This window comes from Miniopterus schreibersii (assembly GCF_964146895.1).
Source record: "Miniopterus schreibersii genome assembly, chromosome: 10".
Taxonomy (NCBI): domain Eukaryota; kingdom Metazoa; phylum Chordata; class Mammalia; order Chiroptera; family Miniopteridae; genus Miniopterus; species Miniopterus schreibersii.
Genome location: NC_138110.1, coordinates 45977142 through 45999541, shown reverse-complemented (window position 1 = coordinate 45999541; position 22400 = coordinate 45977142). Strand labels below are relative to the sequence as shown.

At 35.9% G+C, this 22400-nt stretch overlaps 1 protein-coding gene across 4 annotated transcripts in view; it reads right to left on the bottom strand.

Moving 5' to 3' along the window:
- Window positions 1-5158: 5158 nt before the first annotated feature.
- The window catches only part of ANKRD12 (ankyrin repeat domain 12), a 93190-nt gene continuing 75948 nt past the window's right edge, over window positions 5159-22400 (bottom strand). For all 4 annotated transcript variants that reach the window (XM_081148947.1, XM_081148946.1, XM_081148949.1 and 1 more), the window contains 5 exons: window positions 16267-20954; window positions 13402-13500; window positions 10406-10549; window positions 8801-8896; window positions 5159-8000 (listed from right to left, as the gene is read on the bottom strand). In XM_081148947.1, the coding sequence (XP_081005073.1) occupies window positions 7815-8000; window positions 8801-8896; window positions 10406-10549; window positions 13402-13500; window positions 16267-20954 (5213 nt within the window). In that variant the 3' untranslated portion in view covers window positions 5159-7814. The remainder of the gene's footprint in view (window positions 8001-8800; window positions 8897-10405; window positions 10550-13401; window positions 13501-16266; window positions 20955-22400) is intronic.

Sequence of the window (22400 nt, the reverse complement as noted above, 5' to 3'; positions counted from 1 at the left end):
CAGACAAACTTGTCCCAGGGTCTTGGTCTCCTACTAGCTGTGTAACCGTGGGTAATTCAGTGATCTTTTCCAAGCCTGATGGCTCACATGCAAAAGGGGATAAAAAAGCACTTTTTCATAGCATTGTTGTCAGGGTTAGTTGAACTAATGAAATGTAAATGCCTGATATCCTACCTGGCACAGTCAACATAACCATTCTTCCTATCCACTTTAGAATTATTGTTGCTCTCCATTCCATCTCCTTCACTGTCACCATGATTTCTCTCTTCTTCATGTAACCCAGGGCACATAGGCATTTGCCAGCCTCCCTACCTAAATTAACTTTCTGGAAAGAACTTCATAAGTATATTTATACCAACAATAACAGAACTAACATTGAAAGGAAATGGTGATTACCAAAAATAATAAAAAGCATTGCTACTTTTTGTGAATTTTATTGAGGTATAATTTGCACATGATAAATTCAATTCGATGAGTATACAATTTCATGGGTTTTGACAAACGTATACAGTGATTTAACCAAAACCACAATCATATTTCTATCATCCCGGAGTTTCCTTATGTTTCTCTTCCTAATCCCTGGTCCCTGTCAATTACTTAATTATCTGCCTTTTATCACTATAGTATTGCATTTTTTTTTAGATTATACAAATGAAATTACACATTATGCTGTCTTTTGTGTCCAATTTTTCCCCCCCACTAACTATACTGATTTTGAGATTCATCCATATTACCATGTACTGGTAATTCATTTTTATTACTGAGTAGTATTCCATTGTATGAATATAGCACGGTTTGTTTATTAGTTCATCAGTTGATGAACTTTGGAGTTCATTCTAGTTTTGAGCTATTATGAATAAAATTGCTATGAACAATGACTGCAAATTCTGTGGTTGAGGAATCCAAGAGTAGGTGGAAGCTACATTCACCTGCTCCCCGCCCCAAACCAGACTTACAGCTAAATTATAGAACAGCCAACCTGAGTAACCAACTGAATGCTAGCTGAACTGAAATATAATAACCAAGGATTTACAGAAGTCGTCACATAGAGACTGGAAAGAAGGGCAGAAATGCAGAAAAGGCTAGCCCTCTATACTCAGGTGTGGCCTGGTTGAGAAGCTGGAGGGATATCATGGCTGCAAAACTCCATCCCACTTGGAGCATGGGGTCTCAACCCCACACAGGGATCCCCAACTCAGAGCAAGAGAGATGGGAAGAGCAGCCACATAACATCTGGTGGTGAAAATCAATGGGGATCCAGTCCCCCTGGGAGACCCAGACCCAACCTTCCCAGGGACAAGCGCTCCAATTGTTACAGCACCAGCCTGGGGAGTGCACTGTCCAGTCTCTGACTGCTGGCAAGGCCACACTGCCATACTTGGGTCCTGTGGAGAGGTCTGCTGTCTGCACCCAGCAGTGACGTTAAGGGGCCCTCTTTTTCTGGGGAGGTTTTTGGCAGAGACTCAGACAGTGACTAAACTGTTTGGCTTGGGAAAGAGGGCCGGTCTCCTCAACCTTAAGCGCACAGCTGGCGCCCCTCCAGCTACCTGTTAGATCACTTGCCAGGCTTGTCCTGCTGAGTTCAGCAGCACAGGGGGACCAAAGTGCTGCACAGAGCTGGGACTTTCAGACTGCGTCTCCCAGGGAAGCTGTTTTTTTATTGTCGTTGCTTTTTCTTTAATTGATTTTAGAGAGAGGAAGGCAGGGAGAAACATCAATGTGAGAGAGAAACACCGATAGGTTGCCTCCCATACATGTCCGGACCAGGGATCGAATCCGCAACCTGGGTATGTGCCCTGACTGGGAACTGAACTCACCACCTTTCAGTGTACTCCAACCAACCAAGCCACACAGGCCAGGGCTCCGGGGAGGCTTTTGTCCAGGAACCAGACAGGCAAGTGCTGGGGTGTATGGCTACATTGTATATGTGCGGTGGCAAATCCAATTTCCCCTGGAAGTTCAGCTCATACTACCCTGGGGAGGGGAAGAAGTGCCTGCCTCCCTGCTTCAGCCTTGTGGGCACCACCCCTAATGGGTGACTGTTTGAATCAACCCTGCCAAGTCCCAGATACACCACCCCACTGGGCTCAGTTCTGTGAGGGGAAGGGTGAGTAGCCCAGAGTTGGGACATTCAAAGTGTGAGACCCTCAGAGGATATTGTGTAGGACCAGAAGGAAGTGCTTAGCTCTCTTCTGCAGGCTGGGCCAGCATCACCCCCAACAGGAGACTCTTTTACTCTATCCCCCCCTTGCTTGCTCTTTAGAAGGGATGGAGGGTTGCACTCAACATGAACCTGCAGTAAGCCCCTCTAGGGGGAACAAGAGTTGGAGACTCTGGCAGAGACTGAGTAGCTAGGCTTTGGAGCAGGGGCCACTTTCCCCTCATTGAGTGCTTGAGTGTGTGATCCCCAAGTAGCCCTGTCCTCCTGACCCTCGTTGCTTTGCCCTACTGAGCTCACAACCTGTGGAAGAGGCTGTGGATCATGGCTAGCCTGGGCTCGTCATGTAGTTTTTCTTCAGAAGGCTCTGGAGAAATATCAAGCAACCCGAAGGGTAGGTGGAGTAACTGACAGGTGGAGGTGAACCTCAGGGAACTTTTGCAGATCTGCCCCCAGCTCTAAGCTGGAGGAAGCTGACCCTTATACACAGACTTGCCTCTCCCATGCACACCCAGGTCCAGTAGATGCAGACACAGAGAAGAGTATGGTAGCTTCAGATAGGTAGCCCAAGGCCGGTTACACACAATGTCTGACATCAACCAGTACCTGAATCCCACCTGAGTGGACACAGAACCAACACAACCAGTGGTGGGCTTCAGACTACACCAGAGCTCGACCCAACTAACCACACAAGCAGCACACCCAAAGGGGGATTCTGGCAGGCACTTATCCCTGCTGGGAGCAACTCTGCCTCGGGGGGCAGCCTCTGCACAGCGTCTCATACACGGTGATTGAGGTGTACCTTTATAGTCAGCCAGGCTGAAGGATTAACCACTCAAGAAAGGGCCAAAAGCATTCAAGACTCGACTACAAAAGGAGGGTGCACATAACTCACAAGAAACATTCCTGGAGCATGGAGCTCAGGTGATCTGGAAGATTGTGCCACTGAGCCAACAAGACACCTTCACCATAAAGCCATCATAACAAGTTTTGGAGTCAGCAGATCTACCTAACACAGAGAGGCAAAATAGGGAGGCAAAGAAATAGGCTCCAAATGAAAGAACAAGAGAAATCCCCAGAACAAGAATGAAAGGAAATGGTAGGAACCAAAATACAAGATAGATTAAAACAACGGTTATAAGTATGCTCAAGAACCTTAGAGGAAGAATGGATGATCTCAGTGAGAACTTAAACAAAGAGACACTAAACATTGAAAAGGACACAGAAGCCATAAAAAAGAACCAGTAAGAAATGAAGAATACAGTATCTGAAATGAAGGATACACTGGAAGGAATTAAAAGCAGGTTAGATGAAGCAGAGGATCAAATCAGTGGTTTAGAAGACAAGATTACAGTAAACACCCACGCAGAAAAGAGAATTAAAAAATAGTAATAAGGAAAGTCTAAGGCACCTCTGGGACAACATCAAGCGTAAGGATATCCACATCAAGAGTCCCAGAAGGAGAAAAGAATGAGCAAGGGATAGAGAATCTGTTTGAAAAAATAATGGTTGAAAACTCCTCTAACCTGGTGAAGGAAAAAGTCACATAAGTTCAGGAAGCACGCAGTCCCTATCAAGATGAACACAAAGATACCCATACCAATACACATAATTAAAATGGCAAATATTGACAAAGAAATCTTTTTTTCTTTTTAAGTATGTCTTTATTGACTTCAGAGAGGAGAGGGAGAGAAAGAGAGGGAAACATCAATGATGTCTTTGATTGGCTGCCTCCTGCACGCCCCCTACTGGGGCATGTGCCCTGACTGGGAATTGAGCCTGGACCCCCTGGATCATGGGTTGATGCTCAACTGCTGAGCCACGCCAGCCAAGCTATCAACTATGTTTTTAAGCAATCTTTTCTCCCACTGTGTGGCTTACATTTTCATTTTAACAGTGTCTTTTGAGGAACAAGTTTTAAATTTTAATGAAGTCCTATTTATCAAGTTTTTTCTTTTTTTTTTTATGGTTTGTACTTTCTCTATCCTAATTAAGGAATTGTTGCTTAACTGAATGTCACTGAGACATGAATATGTTCAAGAGGAATGTTAGTTTGTAGTTTTCTTGTAATGTTTTTTTCTTCTTTTTGATAACTACTTCTGTGAAGGTTTTGTATTTCCATTTTAGTTACAAGGAAAACTATGGTCCCAAGAAGCCACTAAGAAAATGAATTACAAGATATTTTAACCAACTTACCTTTACACAAGCTTTTCCAAAGATTAGCATCTGTTCTAACAATCTTTTTGCCTTGCATGTTCGAAAGGGATTTTTTTCCCTAATCCTCACCCAAGGATATTTTTTCCTTACCTTTCAGAGAGGAAGGGAGAAACATCGATGTGAGACACATCGATTGGTTGCTTCCTGCACTTTCCCCGACCAGGGCTGGGGAGCGAGCCTGCAACTGAGGTACCTACGTGCCCTTGGCCAGAATTGAACCGGGACCCTTCAGCTCGCCGGCTGACCCTCTAACCACTGAGCAAAACCAGATAGGGCTCAAAGGATTTTAAAAAATATATGAAAATGCTTTCTTTAAAATACAAGATAAAACTATCTCATGAGTTTCAAATAGGCAATTTCCTCTATATAAAATTTTGGGATTTTATGTTTCAGGATATCAGAGAGAATAAAAAATACTGCTCACATGTTGGGTAACTAAGAAAAATAGATATTTAGCACTGCATCCAATTTGTATTCTAGAATAACTGTATAATTCTTAAGTTCACTAAAATGAGCTTCATGGGGTCTTTGCATGAGATTTTTGCAGTTCCGAAGTTTACAGCATGTCTAACATTTAAAATTCATTTTTGAGACCTCATTACTAAATAGACTTGAACTTGAAGGACTAATTCTTCAGACACTGTTTGTTTCCCCAAAGTGAGTATTTCTGCAATTTTGCTAGCTGCCCAAGTATTAGTGTTTGGCATAGAGTTGTATGGGAGTGGAAAATTAAGAAAAAAAAAAAAAAAATTAGCACACATTTCACTCTTATTTTTTCTATAAAAATATAACTCTTTATTAAATAACATGCACAAATATCAACTAGTCATTTATTAAACAGATATGATTTAGAACAAGATTTAAAGAAATACAAATCCTTAGGTACAATTTAGTATCTTGTTCATGATATTTGAATAGATAAGAAAAAAATCACTGATTAAACTAACCATCCTTTATTTCTCTTTCAGAATCCTAAATCTTTTTAGGCATATACTCCATTCCAAGTTGTTTCTAGCATTTCAGAGCTTCAGAGTATCTTTAATATCAAAAGCCCTTAACTACTTACTTAAGTATAAGTTTCCACCGAAGAGGCATTCATTTTTCTTTTAAGCTATCCTGATTAGCTTTGAGTCATTTTACAAAGGAAATCTGCAGAAGCAGAATCATGGCAGAGAGGCTCTGGCAACTTGAGGTACCATTAAAGAGGGTGAGAACTGTGGTTAATACTAAAAAGCTGGGATGACTAAAATATGCCAGATTACTGCTTGCTGGCTTTTTCTCTTCTGCAGCTTGTTATGTTTGGCCAAACTGATCTCCCTCACCCCACCTTCTCAGGTTGGACCATCAGCACAAAAAGCTGTATAAACTTACCCCTCTCATATTTTCTATGACTTCAATGCTCAAAAATCTTTTTTTTTTTTTTAAATGTTTAGGCAAAAGTATAAACAAAATTTGCATTAAGTTTTTCATATTAAAAAGTATTGCTTTTATAAATTAGCTTTTAATGTTCCCAGCCTTAATAAACTTAACTTCAACAAAACCAGTGCTTCAAAATCTACCCTGCCTTTCTTGGCCCCATTTATCTAATAAAAAAGGCCAAAATCTCTCATCTAAATTTCTAAACACTACTACATCCAACCTTTATATTAAAGTCCTTGCACTGTGTATTTTTTACACGTGCTTCTTTATTGCGCATGCCAAGTACAATATGAATTTAAATATAAATTGATGTAAAAATTCAAAAATCCCTAAGCTTAATATGGACCTTTGCACTCAGTAACCAATTTTTCCATTCTCTCCTATCAGCTGGAATTTCCAATGTGCAAGCTGAATTTTAAACACTTTATTTCTTATATATTCTTTTTACTTTTCTCTATCAGAATAAAAATCATCCAGTATTATTTTATAATTCAAGAAATTATTATGGAAAGTTCTGTAAATTTTATCTCATATACTTATAATCAATTTTACATATAACCTAACTTTCCTTTCAAAAATGTTTAATAAGTTTAGCAGCAGGTTTCAGATCAGAAATATTCTTGAATATTTAATCTGTATCATGTTATAGGAGAAACTGGACTTTTTCTAAGTATATTGCTAATTAATTTTGTTAAAAACTGCATACCAAATCTTAATTATAAAATTCTGAAAATTATGTTTGGTATATCTTGATACAAGGAAAAAAAATACAGTATATTAATGAATTTTTCATAAACATTGTAGAGATCAATTGGAATATGCCTGTTTCTTTTACTTATTTGGACTACCAAATATCTTTTTTCATTGGAGTACTCAGTTTTTATTTTAAAAGTGCAAAGGTTATTAAGCTTAAAACATTATGCTTTAGCAATGTAAAAAAGTTTTACAATGATTTAACATGACCAATAAAATTTATTAAACATATTTTACATATATTCACAGATTCATCATACTTGAGTATTAAAATAGACATTTACAGTTTCAGAATTTTCATTCAAAGGCATTTAGGGGGTGAAAGGAGAAAATAGGCTCTACTATGAGATGAAAAAAAGAGCTGTTTCTTTGTATGACTAATTCTAAATAATACATCCAACATAGTAAGTCATAGGTACTATACCAGGAGAATAGCATGAAACACATTACACTATTTTAGGCATCACTGATGGAGAGAGTTAAATTATAGGAAGAAGCATGCAATACAACTAAGTCACAACCTTTATAGTTATGGTGATGAAAACAAGCTAACTCAAATACATGCATGCCTTATTTAAAAGTTTTGCTACCTGACTACACTACTGCTATACTCCATAGAAACTACAACTTTGGTCCAATAAAACATTAGACAAAACAGGTTTACAATTATTTCTTTGTACATGTTTTGACTACCAATCCCTTTGTATACATTTTGACCATTAATTACAAGATTTACATCTGCACAATATGTATAAAATAAGTTATTAAAAAGAAAGACAATATTAAACTTTTGAAAAGAAAACTGTACAATTAATTTACAGAGATAATAAACTGAAGAAATTTTGTGCCAAGTTTTTCTTCCACATTAGAAACTATTTGGTAGGAATTGAACCTTTTAGTTTACTGATATATTTTAATAAAACTTGAAAAAGATTTGCATACTAGTGGTTATCTTGTTACTTAGAGTGCTAACAACTTCCAGCGCTATTAGCAGATTCTCAACTTTTTAAATATCTACCACAGCCTGCCAAATGTAATCACCTTTCACCAATATAAATAATAGTTTTCAATTAGAAACTGTTTGGACCTAAGATCCAAAATATGTCTTTTCATTTTTTATAAAATGACAGTGTTTACTACATAACCAACTTTAGTTGAACTTTACCAACAATTGCAAAGGCATAATATCAGTATTTTTGTCAAAAGGCAGTATTCCACAGTATAAGCCTCCATCGGTTTAAGATGACACACCAGGAAGTAACGGCTGCTATATAGGAGTCAATTCAAAGTCATCATTAACATCAACAAGGGGAACATAAAACTCCTGGATTTCATAAATGCTGATAGACTTATAGGTGGCAGGATCAAGTTCCTGGAGTTTGAGCTGCCATTCTAATCTCTGAACGGCATTTAAAGCTGCAGCTTCATGTTGTTGCCTCATTAAAAGACAGGTCTATTTAAAAGAAGAGAAAAGTTAATCAATTATTGTATTAAATTTGCTTTGTTTAAAAATTAATTTCATCCATAGTTTCTTTAGGGATATATTAGGGGTATAAAAAGTTTTTGAGTTACACATGCATGTTTTACCCTGTCTGTATCCAACTGCCAACTATTTCTGGATTTGCAACTTCACGATCATCTTAATATTTAAAACTATTGTTTCAAATAATGAGACTTCAAATTAACAAAAGAATTGAGAAAATCTGAGAAGTGATTTGTATTGAAAATCTAAAACCAAATAATTTTCTTTATTTGCAAAATAAATTTCTTCTCTTATTGTTTTCCCTTTCTTTCATATGCTAGAATTATAACCAGACTTGTATATTGGACAATAAACATGAAGATCCCCATAAGAAACTTCTTTTTCTACATTGGCCCTGAAGAATAAGACTTGTGGTTTTTATTTTCCTTTTATCTTCCAATTGTGGCCTAGTGTGAGGATTTGTGACTGACTAGTATTTCCTTTCCTAATCATTACTCTCTAACATAGCTGCAGTATCTCTTTGTGAAAGGGAAGCAGCCCTGGCCGGTACCTCAGCTGGTTAGGGGGTCGGCCAGACATGTCAACGTTGTGGGTTTGATCCCTGGTCAGGGCACATACAAGAATCAACCAATGAATGCACAAATAAGTGGAACAACAAAATGATATTTCTCTCTCTCTCTCTAAAATCAATAAATAAAAATTTTTTAAAAATTTAAAATAAAAAAAAAGGGGGAAGCATCCATTTGAATAGAACTTCTCAATATACATACCTTTAATTTGTCAAATTTATCATCTACATCTTGTAACCAAGACATGAACTGTCTTGCATTAAAGCGATCCCTCACAGAAGTTTTACTGTCATCAGACTGAAAGAGAATATTAAAAATAGTTGAATAAACAGGTGTGTTTACTCAAACATTCGGAGCTAAAGATCTTCAAGAGACTTTCCTTATAGCTTGATTTATATTGTTCTAAAATTGATTCATTACTCTATAATTGCATGAAACTTAAAAAGATATCAAGATATCACATGATCTAGTCCAGCCTTTAGCAAGAGGGTTAAATTGTTCATTTATTAAAAACCATTCATTCTTCCCTTTAAAATTTTTAAAGTTGGAAATTATGTAAAGTCCTTTCCAGTGTCTATTTCCTAAAAGTCAAATAGTTCTTTCCTAAGATCAATTCAATTATTCATTTTAATAACTGTTTCTGTTATCTCTGAATGCTCTCATTTGAATAAAACAGTTGGTGGCTTCGGAAAGTTTGAAATCTACTGCTCCAGGTTAATCTCCTTCTTTTTAACACACGAGAAAAATAAAACCCAGAGAGAACTCAGTAACTTTCTCTGTAATATACTTTATAACCCTTGTGTTTCTAGTTTGTCCAATTTAAAAAAGCATTTCCTAGTCTTTTTTTTAAATAATCCTTTATTGTCCAAGTTTACACTTATTTTATCATTATATTCTCTTATGATCAATGAATTTCATTCTGATTTATGAAACAAAAAAATTCTGACTGACATGTCTAATTCAGAATTCATGTAATTATATGTGGTAGTAAATTTTGTTCAAGATACAACTACAGTGTTTCAATTACAGTAGGTCCTTGAGTAACATTTTGTTCTACGTTGTTTGTTTCATTATAACCCTGATGAGATGCCATATGAACTTAACTCTTGCTTCTATCAATGAGCCTATGGTAACACTAGTTTTGTTATATGTTGTTTTGCTTAAAATTGCAGAACCTATCCACTATGTTAAATGAGGACTTACTTTGTATTAATTTATTCCAACAACACCCAAGATTAAAACAAAAGCCTGGCCCTATTGTAGCACTGTCACAACCTAGAGGTTCAATCTACCTATACGGTTTTCCAGCTTACAGTAGCTTTCCAGGTGCTTGAAGGCCAGAACTGAATGTATAAATATGCACTTTAGAAAAAAATTACAAATTATCTATAGGAACACTATCTTAAGCACATACCTGTTTTGTAATTATCTACTTTTATGATATAAAGGTTTATATTTTTATATGGGGTAGGCAAAAGTAGGTTTACAGTTGTGAGTACATGAAACAGTTTACTCTTCTATTATATATTTTTTCCATATGAACAACTATAAACTTACTTTTGCTCACCCCTAAATATATTATGTAATATAAACCTTTATATTATAAACATTATTAGACATGGTATTGTATAAGAGGACTTCAGAAAACAGAGGACTAGATGACTTGGGAACACTTTGATCTGAAAGAGTTGTTTTTCTCATTTCAGCTTTAGTGACTGTTGAATTCAAGTTTCTTCAATGGAAATAGATGACAAAAAGCCCAAGTTGTATTAAGGACATTCTAACTGTATCAGGGAGGCACTGTACCTGAGCATCCAGTGGCACACTGTAGACTTCTGCGTCCAGTAAAACAGTGCATGCACTAAACGGCAGTGTTTGATTTGCCAATGTTCTTGCAGCTCTGTAATGAACTCGTAGAACTTCCTGTTCATTGGATACAATGAGTTTTTCCTAGTTGAACAAAGAATTAAAAAAAAATTTAATTCAACTACTTGTTTTCAAATAAAATATAAAACAAAGTATGCTAAAAATCTTGAATCTCAGAGCAGTTTTTCTTCATAGTAAGCTTGAGAAATTTGAGGAACTCGTAGTGTTCTAAAAGTGTTAAGTAAATTTTCTCTTTCCAAAACTGCCGGTCTCTTTTACAAAATTAACTTTTACAGTGTACAATGGTGACTTTTAGTATATTCACCAAGATGTTCAATCACCACCACTATACTATTCCAGACCATTTTCATCACTCCAAAAAGAAGCCAAATATTCATCAGTAGAGCCATTCCCCATTTACCCTTTTCCCCTAGCAACTACACTCTATTTTTTTGTTTCTATGAATTTTACCTATTCTGAACATTTCTAAATGGAATCACATAATACGTGGTCTTTTGTGACTAGCTTCTTTCATGTCACGTTTTCAAGGTTCACCTGTGTTGTAGCATGTATTAGTATATTATTCCTTTTTATGGCTGAATAACATCCCATTGTTATGAGTATACCACATTTTATTTATCCATTCATCAGTTGTCTGTCGGTCTTTTGAGTAGTTTCCAACTTTGAGCTATCATGAATAATGCTGCTATGAACATTCGATGCTCAAGTTTTTGTTTCAACGTGTGCTTTTATTTCTCTTGGGTAAATAACTAGAACTGCTAGGTCACATGTTAAGTCTATGTTTAACTTATTGAGGAACCACCAAATTGTCTTAAATAGCAGTTTTATCATTTTATATTCCCACCAGCAATGTATGAGGGTTCCAATTTTTTTCACATCCTTGCCAACACTTATTATCTCTTTTTAAATTATAGCCGTTCTGGCCCTGGCTGGTGTGGTTCAGTGGTGTCAGGCCACACACCAAAGGGTAGTGGGTTCAATTCCTGGTGAAGGGCACGTATCTAGGTTCCAGATTCGATCCCTAGAGTTAGGACATGTGCCAGAGGCAACCAATCGATGTCTCTCTTACATCAGTGTTTCTCTCTCTCTCTCCCTCACCCTCCGCCTCACGCGCCCCCTTCCACTCTCTCTAAAAATCAATGGAAAAAATATCCTCAGGTGAGGATTAACAAAAAAAACTCGAAACAACAAAACAAAAAAAAATCACAAATATTTTCAATTCATATTATAGTTGTTAAAGATATCGCCCCCATATTTTTTATACTAATTTCTTATTTAAAATTCTAATAGTTATTAGACCTGCTTCTTCATGAAACATAACAATAGTTTTCTGTGTAAATTATGCAACATAGCTGGCCAACTATCAAGCCAATTCTGCAGTTAGTAGTTTATTCAACCAACAAATGATAAATTTGTTTTCACATTGGTCAGACATTTAAATTGCTTTGTAATATTCTGCCATTTTAAATTGTTGATCAATATGAAGGAGGATTAGTCATTTTTGCTATTTATTAAAGTTCTGCAAATTGCGCAGTTCAAATGACAATTCTTAACTGTCTATAAGACAGCATGGCTTCTGTACATGCTTGATGGTTAAAACAGCTATTGATATGTTGTATCACCTAACTTACTGCTCAGTGACATGGGCCATAAGTTCTGTATTAGTGCTTCTTTCTTTCTTCTATATGTTGTTCTTGTTGTAATGCTATTAATTTATTTTATTCATTTAAAAACATTATTCTGAAACCCCCTCCCCCCCAAAAAACCACAACATTATTCTAAGGAAAGGTTTTATATTTACCAGATTATTATAGGGGTTCCATGGCACAAAAAAGATTAAGAAGCTCTCCCTAAGGAATCAATCATGTATGAATCAAAGAAATTGAAGCATGGTTTTGTTTGTATATGAATATGTTATATCACATTTTCAGAAGTCCATGACCCTCCCAAAAGATTAAGAAGGTGTTATATTTTTGTCAATCCAAGTGAAATAATTTTTATGATTTTAATTTTCTTTTAGTTTTTGTTTTTTTTTTAAAATTGATTTTAGAGAGGGAGACTGGAAGAGAGTGAAAGAGAGAAATATCGATGTGAGAGACACATCAATTGGCTGCTTCTCCCTCCCCCCAACACTGACCCCCCAACTGGGAATCGAACCTATGACCTTCTAGTGCATGGGATGATGCTCCAACCAACTGAACTACACTGACCAGCACCTTTTATGATTTTTATAAATAATCAAGTTTTTTTCTCCTGTCATTTCATGCCAAGACTAACCACTGGAAACTGAAATACTAAGGTAAGGACCAGTAAGCAAGCACAGCCTTTTAAAGTATTTTGCACTAAAATAGCCGGTACCAACCAACAATTCTAAAATATGGAAATACGAATGTCCAATTAGGAATTTACTGTTATAGTTCTGCAAATTCAACAAATGATAAGAAATTATTAGAGTTTTATAAATCAAAAATATACTGAATGTAAGTTGTAATATGAGAGCAACTATGCTAAAACAGGCTTAAAAATTCTCCATCTAATCACATAAGCACTAGGTAACAAACCATATCCCAAAATGGTTTTAAGTAAAAAAAATTCACTAATAAAAACTGTAGGCCACTGTAATCTATTGCTAAAAATTACTTTTTTTGCCCGGTCGGGTGTGGCTCAGCAGTTGAGCATTGACCTAGGATCCAGGCGATCGGGGTTTGATTCCCTGTCAGGGCACATGCCCGGGATGTGGGCTCAATCAATGACTCTCTCATCATTGATGTTTCTACCTCTCTCTCCCTCTCCTTTCCTCTCTCTGAGATCAATAAAGATATATTAAAAGAAAAAAAAAAGATAATAAAAAATATATATAAATAAATAAAAGTTACTTTTTTGGGGGCATAAATGTAAATGTAAACATTTCTTACCCTTTCAATGCTGTGTTGCAAACGTAGCTTCATCCTTACAACTTCCTGTTGCCGAAACAGCTCTTTGAGTGGATCGGACAGTGAAGGTGGTGGCGTAATCTAATTTAAAAAATATATATAGTTAAAAGCATTAGATTTTATTTATAACAATGGGCTACACTTATAAAATGAAATCCTTTTAGTAGATAACTTAAAATGAAGATATATAAATTCGGATGTTCTCTGAATTAAATAATACAGTAACACTTATACAATTGTTACTTTTTATTCAATTTCAACTGTTTGAAACCCTGAATATTCTCCCTGTAGCCCTTGGAGTACTTATATTTCCCCCCCTCTCATTCTACCTTATAATTATTACCAGCATTATTAGGATAAAGTAAGATAGCTCAGTATGTCTGGCACAGTATAATAACTTAGTTGACTCTTTTGACTCTTCTGAAGGTAGGAGAAACAGTGTGCTTCATGATGTTGTGCAACGGGAATTATACAACACCATATATGAAAAGCTCTTGCCAAAGAATCAAACCTGGATCTAATCAAGACTATATTTATAATGAGTAAACAGTTTATAGGAATTATGGAAGATTAAAAAACATGTTAAATAACATCATAAGGATTCAAATAGTTGAATCAATGTAGAAAGTACAAGACAAATTAACTTATTGGAGCTGATCAGTTTTCAATGAGCTGGCCTCTAATTGCAATGATACATTTGTCTGATTTCTGTGTCCTATAAACTTCTTTAAATTTAACAAGAGGAGAAAGTGTGGAGTTTGGTGGTGCTACTGCTGTACAGTTTGTAAGTCAACAAGAGGAGAAAGTGTGGAGTTTGGTGCTACTGCTGTACAGTTTGTAAGTCATAAAGGCCTCCTTCAAGCAGCACAGAGGAAGAGTATATATTCTTTGAGGCGGGGGTGTCAGAGAAAGCTTCTTCCAGAGGGTAATGCCTGAGCCTTAACGTAAAGGAAGAGTTAAGAGAAATGAGTTGTGGGGAAAAAGGAAAGGGAAAGAAAGGAGGGAGATAATTCCCAAAAAAGAGGATGGTATTACCAAATGCATGAAAGAGACTGTATGGTGCCTGGAGGCAATTACAAGCATTTGAGGGAAAGAATGATGGAGTATAAAAATGGAGAGATCAGCAGAGGCAAAGTGAAAAAGGATGTAGTCTGTTCTGAAAACCAGCTTTTCTTATTAGCATGTTCCACTGAACAATGGGTCCCATAAAGACAATTTACAGGAAATAGTTCCAAGAACAAGTAAGTTTGAGAAACACTGCATATATGTAGTACTCATTTAGGTGTCTCTCAATTGACAAATCTTAATAATTCTGAGAAGTCATGCAGTGAAGAAACCCATTTATTTTTAGATTAATGATGTTTCCCAAACCTATTTGACCATGAAAGCCCAGACCCGCCTGTCCCCAAAGGTATTTAATTAATATGCAGTAGAAGATATTATGCATAACACACAGGGTAAATTTTGTATGCAATGGAGAACCAACTACCCACTCTTGGAATCCCTCTATAGGGATCCTGTGTGTTGGTGCCAGAGATCACAGTAGATACCAGGTAGTGGCAAGTCTTTTTTTTTCCTTTTTTTTAATATCCTCTTATTCATTTGATTTTTGGGAACCTGACCTGCAGTTTATCTCCCCCCACCCCTTATTTCTTCTGGAAAATGGCATCATTCTGGTTAAATTATAGGAAAATATTTGATAGAAGAATAAACAAACCGACTTAGGAGACATTTCACCACATTTCTAATGGGTTCTATAACCAGATCACATAAATGTGAATAGATTACTTTGATAAAATGGTAATCAGCTGCCTGTGAAGCAACTATATTTGATTCTGGAGATCAACAAGATGATATATAGCTAGATAAGAATTTTTTGGGACACATGAAAATCACAGCAATAGACAAGGCCACACTGACAAAAAGCTAACAAAATAGTTGATTCCTGGAGAACCCTGTTTAAAAGGAATTGGAAAACAGTGCCATCATGAAAGACCAGGGTAGGAGTGGGGAAAGAGAGAATTTTATGAAGACCAAGATGGTCACAATGTTAAATGTAACTGAGATCAAATGGAGAGAAAGAAGCCAATGAATCTGGCCATTACAAGCTCATTGGTGACCACTGTGAAAGTGTAACAGTCAAGGGATGAATAGGAAGCGATACAGAAGAAACATGAGGCACAGGCTAATCTCCAAGAGTGCGGCAGTGAAGGCAAGAGAGAGCAGGCTTGATGAACTGGCATAGTCAAGGGGTAACTTTTTCTCCCCAGGATGAAGAAGACCCAAATATGTTTGAAGTGGGGGGAAAAAGGCCAATGGAGAGAGAAAAATGAAAAATATACTAGCTAGAAGTATTTTAATATAGAAAGGTTCCAGAGAAGAATGGACTGACTGGGATCAAAAGCATATATAAAGGAATTACTCTTAAAAAAAATAAAAACATACCTCCTTTAGTACAAAAGGAAAAGCAGGTAAGGAAAACCAAAATACTATAGATCAGTGTTGTTCAATAAGGCAGCCACTAACCACATATGCCTGCTCAGCACTTACTCAAATGTAGCTAGTTTAAATAGAGATGTACTGTAAGCACACAGCACATCAGATTTCAAATACTTAATTAAAAAAAAAAAGAATATAAATGGTCTCAATAATTTTTCTATACGGATAGTTTGAAATAGTATTATCGATATATTCAGTTAAATAAAACATTAAAATTAATTTATTAATTTAACTGTTTCTTTTACTTTTTAAAATGAGGCTACTAGAAAATTTAAAACTCCGTATGTGACTTGCATTACTATTTCTATTGAACAGCATTGCAGATGTATATCAAGTGATATTACTTACTGTGGGAATGCAAATCTTGCTTAAGGGGTTTCCATCCAAGAGATAAGATCCATTAAATGTCACGTATTCATCATAATACTGAGGTGCTTGAGGAATAACACTACATAACAATTTGCGCTTTTCTTCAATTTTTTTTCTTATGTGCAAGTATTCAAAATATGGATTTGCTCTCTCTGAACTATATGGCTGAATCTCATCTAGTTTCAGAGAATCTACAATGGCTGCCAGAGACTGCTGAGTTTTCTCTTTTGCTTGCAGTAAAGAGGGATTCACTTGCACAGGCTGAGGTACACGTGACACTTTCCTTTTCCGTGGGTGGTGAATTTGTGGATCATCTTCTTCAGTCAGTCTTATTCTGCCTCTAGGAGATGAAGATTCACTGTCTTTTTCTTGTAATAGTGTGCAACTAGCAAGCATTTGTTTGTTTTGATTTGCCACTGTATTTGCTTTGTTTCTAGTCATCCTCTGAGGGATTTGGTTTTCAGTTTTATCATCTTCAGCATTTTCTTCTAACTCTACTTTAACTAATTGACCATATTTATGCATTTCTGGTTGAGCTGGTTGTTGCGAATGGTTTTCCAGACATGACAAAGTGCTTTGTTGTGATTCTTCATCTTCGATGGAAAGCAAACACTTTTCACTTTCAGGACAAAGTTTTGGATTATCTTGTTCATTTAGGTTTCCTTTTGTCATTCCTGCATTCATTTCACATAAATCAGAATCACACTTATCATTCAAATGAGTTAAAACCAAACTCTCCAGTTTGCTTTCTTTTTCTGGTGAAACCACCTGAATATCAGAAGCGCTATTTTCAACCTCATGGCTATTGGAAGACTTATATATTAGTTTGCTAAATGCATAATGCATGTTAAGCTGGGAAGAGGAATCACTTCCATTAAAGTCCTTTTCTAATGGTAATACAGGCAAAGCATTAGCCTTCTCAAAATTTGGTGATGCTTCTTGAACGGTGTTTTCAGAGTATACTGGAACAAAGATGTCTGTCTTTTGAACATCTGTTAGGGCAAAAGTATTCCCCATATCTTTTGTAGATTCATTATCAGTCTCTAAAACAGAACTGGTAATTTTAACTGCATTTTTCTGTTGTAAAATACCTGGTTCCTGATTGGCAACATATGACAAAGACGTATGTTTAGAAATAGATTCAGTATCTGAAAGTGATTGGCTGTGGAAAGAGCTAGGTTGCTGTGAAGGTAGAAGGGATGCTGCATCTTGAGCACTGGAGTTTACTGGCAGTTCAGTCTGGTGCAGGGATAAAAAATCAGTATTCTGTTCTTTCAATAGTTTGTTTTCGGAATTACAAAACACCTGAACAGAAGAATCTTGATCAGGTGTATTAGACTTTGGGCCGATCAAGTCACCGGTGCTTAGTGATTCCAGTCTATCAACAGGTATTTCCCATGATTTATTTTGGATCACACCAACCTGATTAGATGACTCTAAATGAAGAGGACTGTTCATTAAAGTGCCCACTGGAGCAGAACTCTTGATAACATTTGTATCAGCGGAAATATATTTGCTGTTTACACATCTAGTTGGAGAGGCTGCAAAACTGGAATGTATGTTAGACACATTTGGAAGTTCTCTTTCAGGCACATTTGAGGATACCTCAGCTTTGGGAGGACAAGTATCTCTTGGCACAGGTAAGCCACCTTGATTGCTTTCTTCTGATGTTTGGAATTTTGTATGTTCACAGATCACAGATGGCATGCTATATCTTCGAACTTCTACAGTTGGTCTCCCCTCATTTATAACAAGTTTAACATCTTCTACAGAAGATGATCGGATATGGGATGCTGGAAGTCTGCTTGTATATGGTGGTTTAATCCGCTCTGGCAGTTCAGCCAGGCTATCAATGTCCTTTTCATGACGTGCAGGAGATTTGGCAACTGGCAAAAAAGGTGACTGGGAAAAGGACATTTGGGAATCTGAACCTTCTAACAAAAAGTCAGAGTCATACTCAACTGGAGGTCTTGGGGTAGTCACTGTAGTATGACAGGAATCTTCTGAGCTAGCAACAGAAATCATGGATACAGATCTGGAGCTGAGACCTGGCTTTTCACTTTCTGACCTAGGAGATCTGTTTAAGCTATTATCTGAGACAAAAGATGACTTCCCTAAATTCATTATACTTTTGGTGTCAACAGATTGTGACCTGTTACTTACAGCATCTTTAGAGTGTTTCTCCTTGGTATAAGCATCAGTCAACTCTGAACTCTTTGACCTAGTAAGTGCTTTATTTTTGGACTCAGCTAGTGCATGTTTTGTTTTTTCTTTATCTTTTACTTTAAGTTCTAAACAATTACGATTTCTCAACCGTTCCTTTTCTTTTTGCTTTATTTTTTCCTTATGTTTTTTGTGCCACTGCTCTATTTCTAGGTCTTTAAGGCTTAGCATTCGTTCAAAACTTGTCTGCATTAAATCATCATTCACTAACCTCTTTTCTTTAGGTCGAGTGTCTTTTGATGCTGGTGATAACTTCGGTTTTGGCTTATCTGCTTCAGATTTTAGTCTGAATAAACTATTTAGTTGCATTTTATCCTTATATTTGTCTCGTTCTTTGTATCTGTCTATGTCTTTATCCTTTTTATCTTTTTCTTTTCCATCAGGAGTTTTTAAAGGTTCATCTTTTGTTTTTTCTTTAAAGGATAAAGTTTTTTCATGTTGTGCTTTACTACTATCTGCTATACTTGGCTTCTTCTCCTCCTGGAAGTGCTTGGAGTTAGTTATATTTACACTTTCTTTATCTCTGGATTTTTCCTTTTTATCTACCTCCCTATCTTTATTTTTGCCTTTTTCTGATTTAGTGTAGTCACTATTATCTGACTGTTTTTTTTTCTCCATCAAGTACTTTTCTTTGCTTTCTGCTAGATGCCTCTCTCTTTCAGGTTTGTCTTTGTCATGTTTTCTGTCCATCTTTTCTCTACTTTTCTCTCTGTCATCAGTTTTTTTAATAGAAATATTTTTTATTCTCTCACCTTCTTTATGACATTTCTCTGTATGATGTGAATATAGCTTGTCTCTTTCTTTTATTCTGTCAACACATTCACTAAGATCTAATTTGTCTTTCTCTGACTTATGTTCATGTTTTATCTTTTTGTCTTTTTCAGAATTTTTTCTTTCAACTTTCTCAACATCCTTTTCTTTACCTTGAAATCGTTTCTCAGATTTTTCCTTACTTTCTTTTATATGCTTTTCTTGTTTTTCAATTTCTGTTTCCTTTTCCATTGAATGTAACCCTATAGATTCCTCACTGGCACTTATACCTAAAGAACTAAATTCTGTTTCTTTATCTATAGGTACATTCTCTCTTTCTTCTTTTAAATCTTTTTTTTCCTCCCTAAAGGATTTCTCACTTTCCTTTTTAATCTTTTCTCCTTCTTTAAAGTTCCTCTCTTTTGAGACATACTTTTCCTTGGTTGATTTATCATCTTTTATGTTTTTTTCCAACTTTGATTTTTTTTCTGTTAGGGAGTCATGTTCCACATTACAAAATGTATCTTCAGTTTCATCGCTTTTAAAAAAATTTTCTTTCCAAAATTCTCTATCAAACTCTACACTCCGCTGCAGCTCTTTAGCACCATCCCTGTTTTTGTATTTTTCCTTTTCACCTTCAATTTCCTTTTTATGCTTTTCTTTTTCCCTTTCTTTATGTTTCAATTTATGCTTTTTTAATGTTTTACCTTCTTTATCCATTTTCTTCAGTGAGCAATCTGAATTTTCAAACGAACTATGATCTTCATCTTTTATTTTAGCATTTGACTTTTCACCAAACTCTAAGTGGAAATCTTTCTGATGTTTGATTTTTTCCTTATGCTTACAAGATTTTACACTTGAACTTTCTGGCAAGAATTCTGATTCTGTATTATCATATCGAACAAGATCAGGCTGTAATGACATTTCAGAACTTCCTGGTGATAAACATGTTTTGGTGTGTTCTTGTTTTAGTGGTGTTGACTGCTTTTCACTTAGTCCACAAGAATGTTTGGGAGATTTACCACTGGAAATATGAAATAAATGTAATGAAGCATCATCTTTAGGGCTAAAAGATTTCCTAAAATTCCCCTCCTCTCTGGTCTTTTCTGAACAATCTGCTGTAGTATTAACTGTCAAGTTTGTTACTCTGGTATTTTCTTTCCCCTCTTTTTCTTGCTTTAGCTCTTGGTTCTCTTTATTTTTGTTCTGGTTCTTTAATTTTCTTTTAACTTTGCCTTTCTGTTTGTGTTCATTTGAAACTCCATATTCCTTTTTGGTTTGTGTATCAGAATTTGATGTTTCCGGTACAGAGCATGGAGTAGAAACCTTTTTGTTCTGAAGAATTTCTTCATCTGAACTTTCAGAACTTGAATACAAAACCCTAGATGGCTTTTGTTTTTTACTTTTAAATGATTTAGGATAGAAAGCTTTATCTTGTTTTGCAAATAAACTATTCTTTTCTACTTCAGATTCATTCTCTTTCCGTAGCTCTTTCCTAAGAATATGCCTATCATCAATCATTTTATTTATTTCTTCATCATCATCATCTTTGAATTCATACTCATCAAGGGCAGACGGAAGAGGTGCTTTGGGAATTACTTGTTTACTTTCACAGATGATAGAATCTTTCTCTGTCTCGGAGTCAATATTTTCATCAACACTGGAAGGATTTACAGATCGAGCCTCTTCAGAATCTAGAATAAGAGAAAAAAAAAAAATCAAAAAAGTCTATGGTTGGTTGAAAGACAATTGTCAAAAAAATAAGACTGAAAAAAACACACAACTAAAAACAGGGCTTATACAGTACCTATTTCAAACAATTCTGAAAAAAAGTTCCAGAATTATGTGACTAATGCAATAGAAATATGTAAGAACTCTGCAACAGTATCATGGAAAAACTTTATAGAGAATCTGCTTCAGGATGGGATGCCTTGATCCTTTAAAAGCATACAATATACTGAATTTACAACACATATATCAGAAATACATAAAGCAGAAGTTCATAACCCAGGGGAGTGGATTTCAGGAGAAATACTGGCTACTAATGTTATATAAAATTTTACATATATGTACTTTTTCCCTGGAGAGGATATTTAAGATTCTTTGATGCAAAAAAGATTAAGAACCATGAATTTAAAAGGATTAGTTGTGTAAATATCACAGATTGTTTTATGTTTCAGAATTTTTATTAATAAAACCATAAGGGCCCGGCCGGGTGTGGCTCAGTGGTTGAGCGTAGACCTAGGATCCAGGAGATCGAGGTTTGATTCCCAGTCAGGGCACATGCCCAGGCTGTGGGCTCGATCCCCAGTCGGGGGCTTGCAGGAGGCAGCCGATCAATGACTCTCATCATTGATGTTTCTCTCTCTCTCTCTCTCCTTTCCTCTCTCTGAAATCAATAAAGATATATTTAAATAAATAAATAAAACCATAAGGGATCAAGCAATTCCCATAGAAGACAGTAACTTAAGTAAAAGTGAATGGTTTGTACAAGAAATTACTACCTAGCCCTAGCTGGTTTGGCTCAGTGGTTAGAGTGTTGGCCCTCCGAATAAAGGGTCCCAGGTCCAACTCCTGCCATGGACACACGTACCTCGGTTTCAGGCTTGATCCCAGGCCCTCTGCAGGAGGAGACCAATCTATGTCTCTCTCTCACATCAATGTTTCTCTCTCTCTCTTCCACCTTCTCTAATAATCAATGGAAAAAAATATCCTCAGGAGAGGATTAAAAAAAGAAAAAAAAGAAAAAAGACTATATAGGTAAAAAAAAAAAAAAAAAAAAAAATCAGAAAAATCCAAATAACTATACCCCCCTAATTATAATCAAGATTATAACAGATGAATAGATACGCAATCTGAAAAAAGATACTCTATTCTTAATTTTCTTATCTATAGTAGTGTAGACTTGATACTAATATATATTTAAGTACAATAAAGGAAATAGTAGGCTCAACACCTATATGTTCTTAAGTACATAAAAATCTATATTAAGTACATGAAAATTTAATTGCATCCAAACTTTTGCATAAATATAGCCAAAGCACTGCAAGGTTCTATTTCATATCTTTTTTTTGTTGCTGTTAATCTTCATCTGAGGATATTTTTTCCACTGATTTTTAGAGAGTGGAAGACAGGGAGGA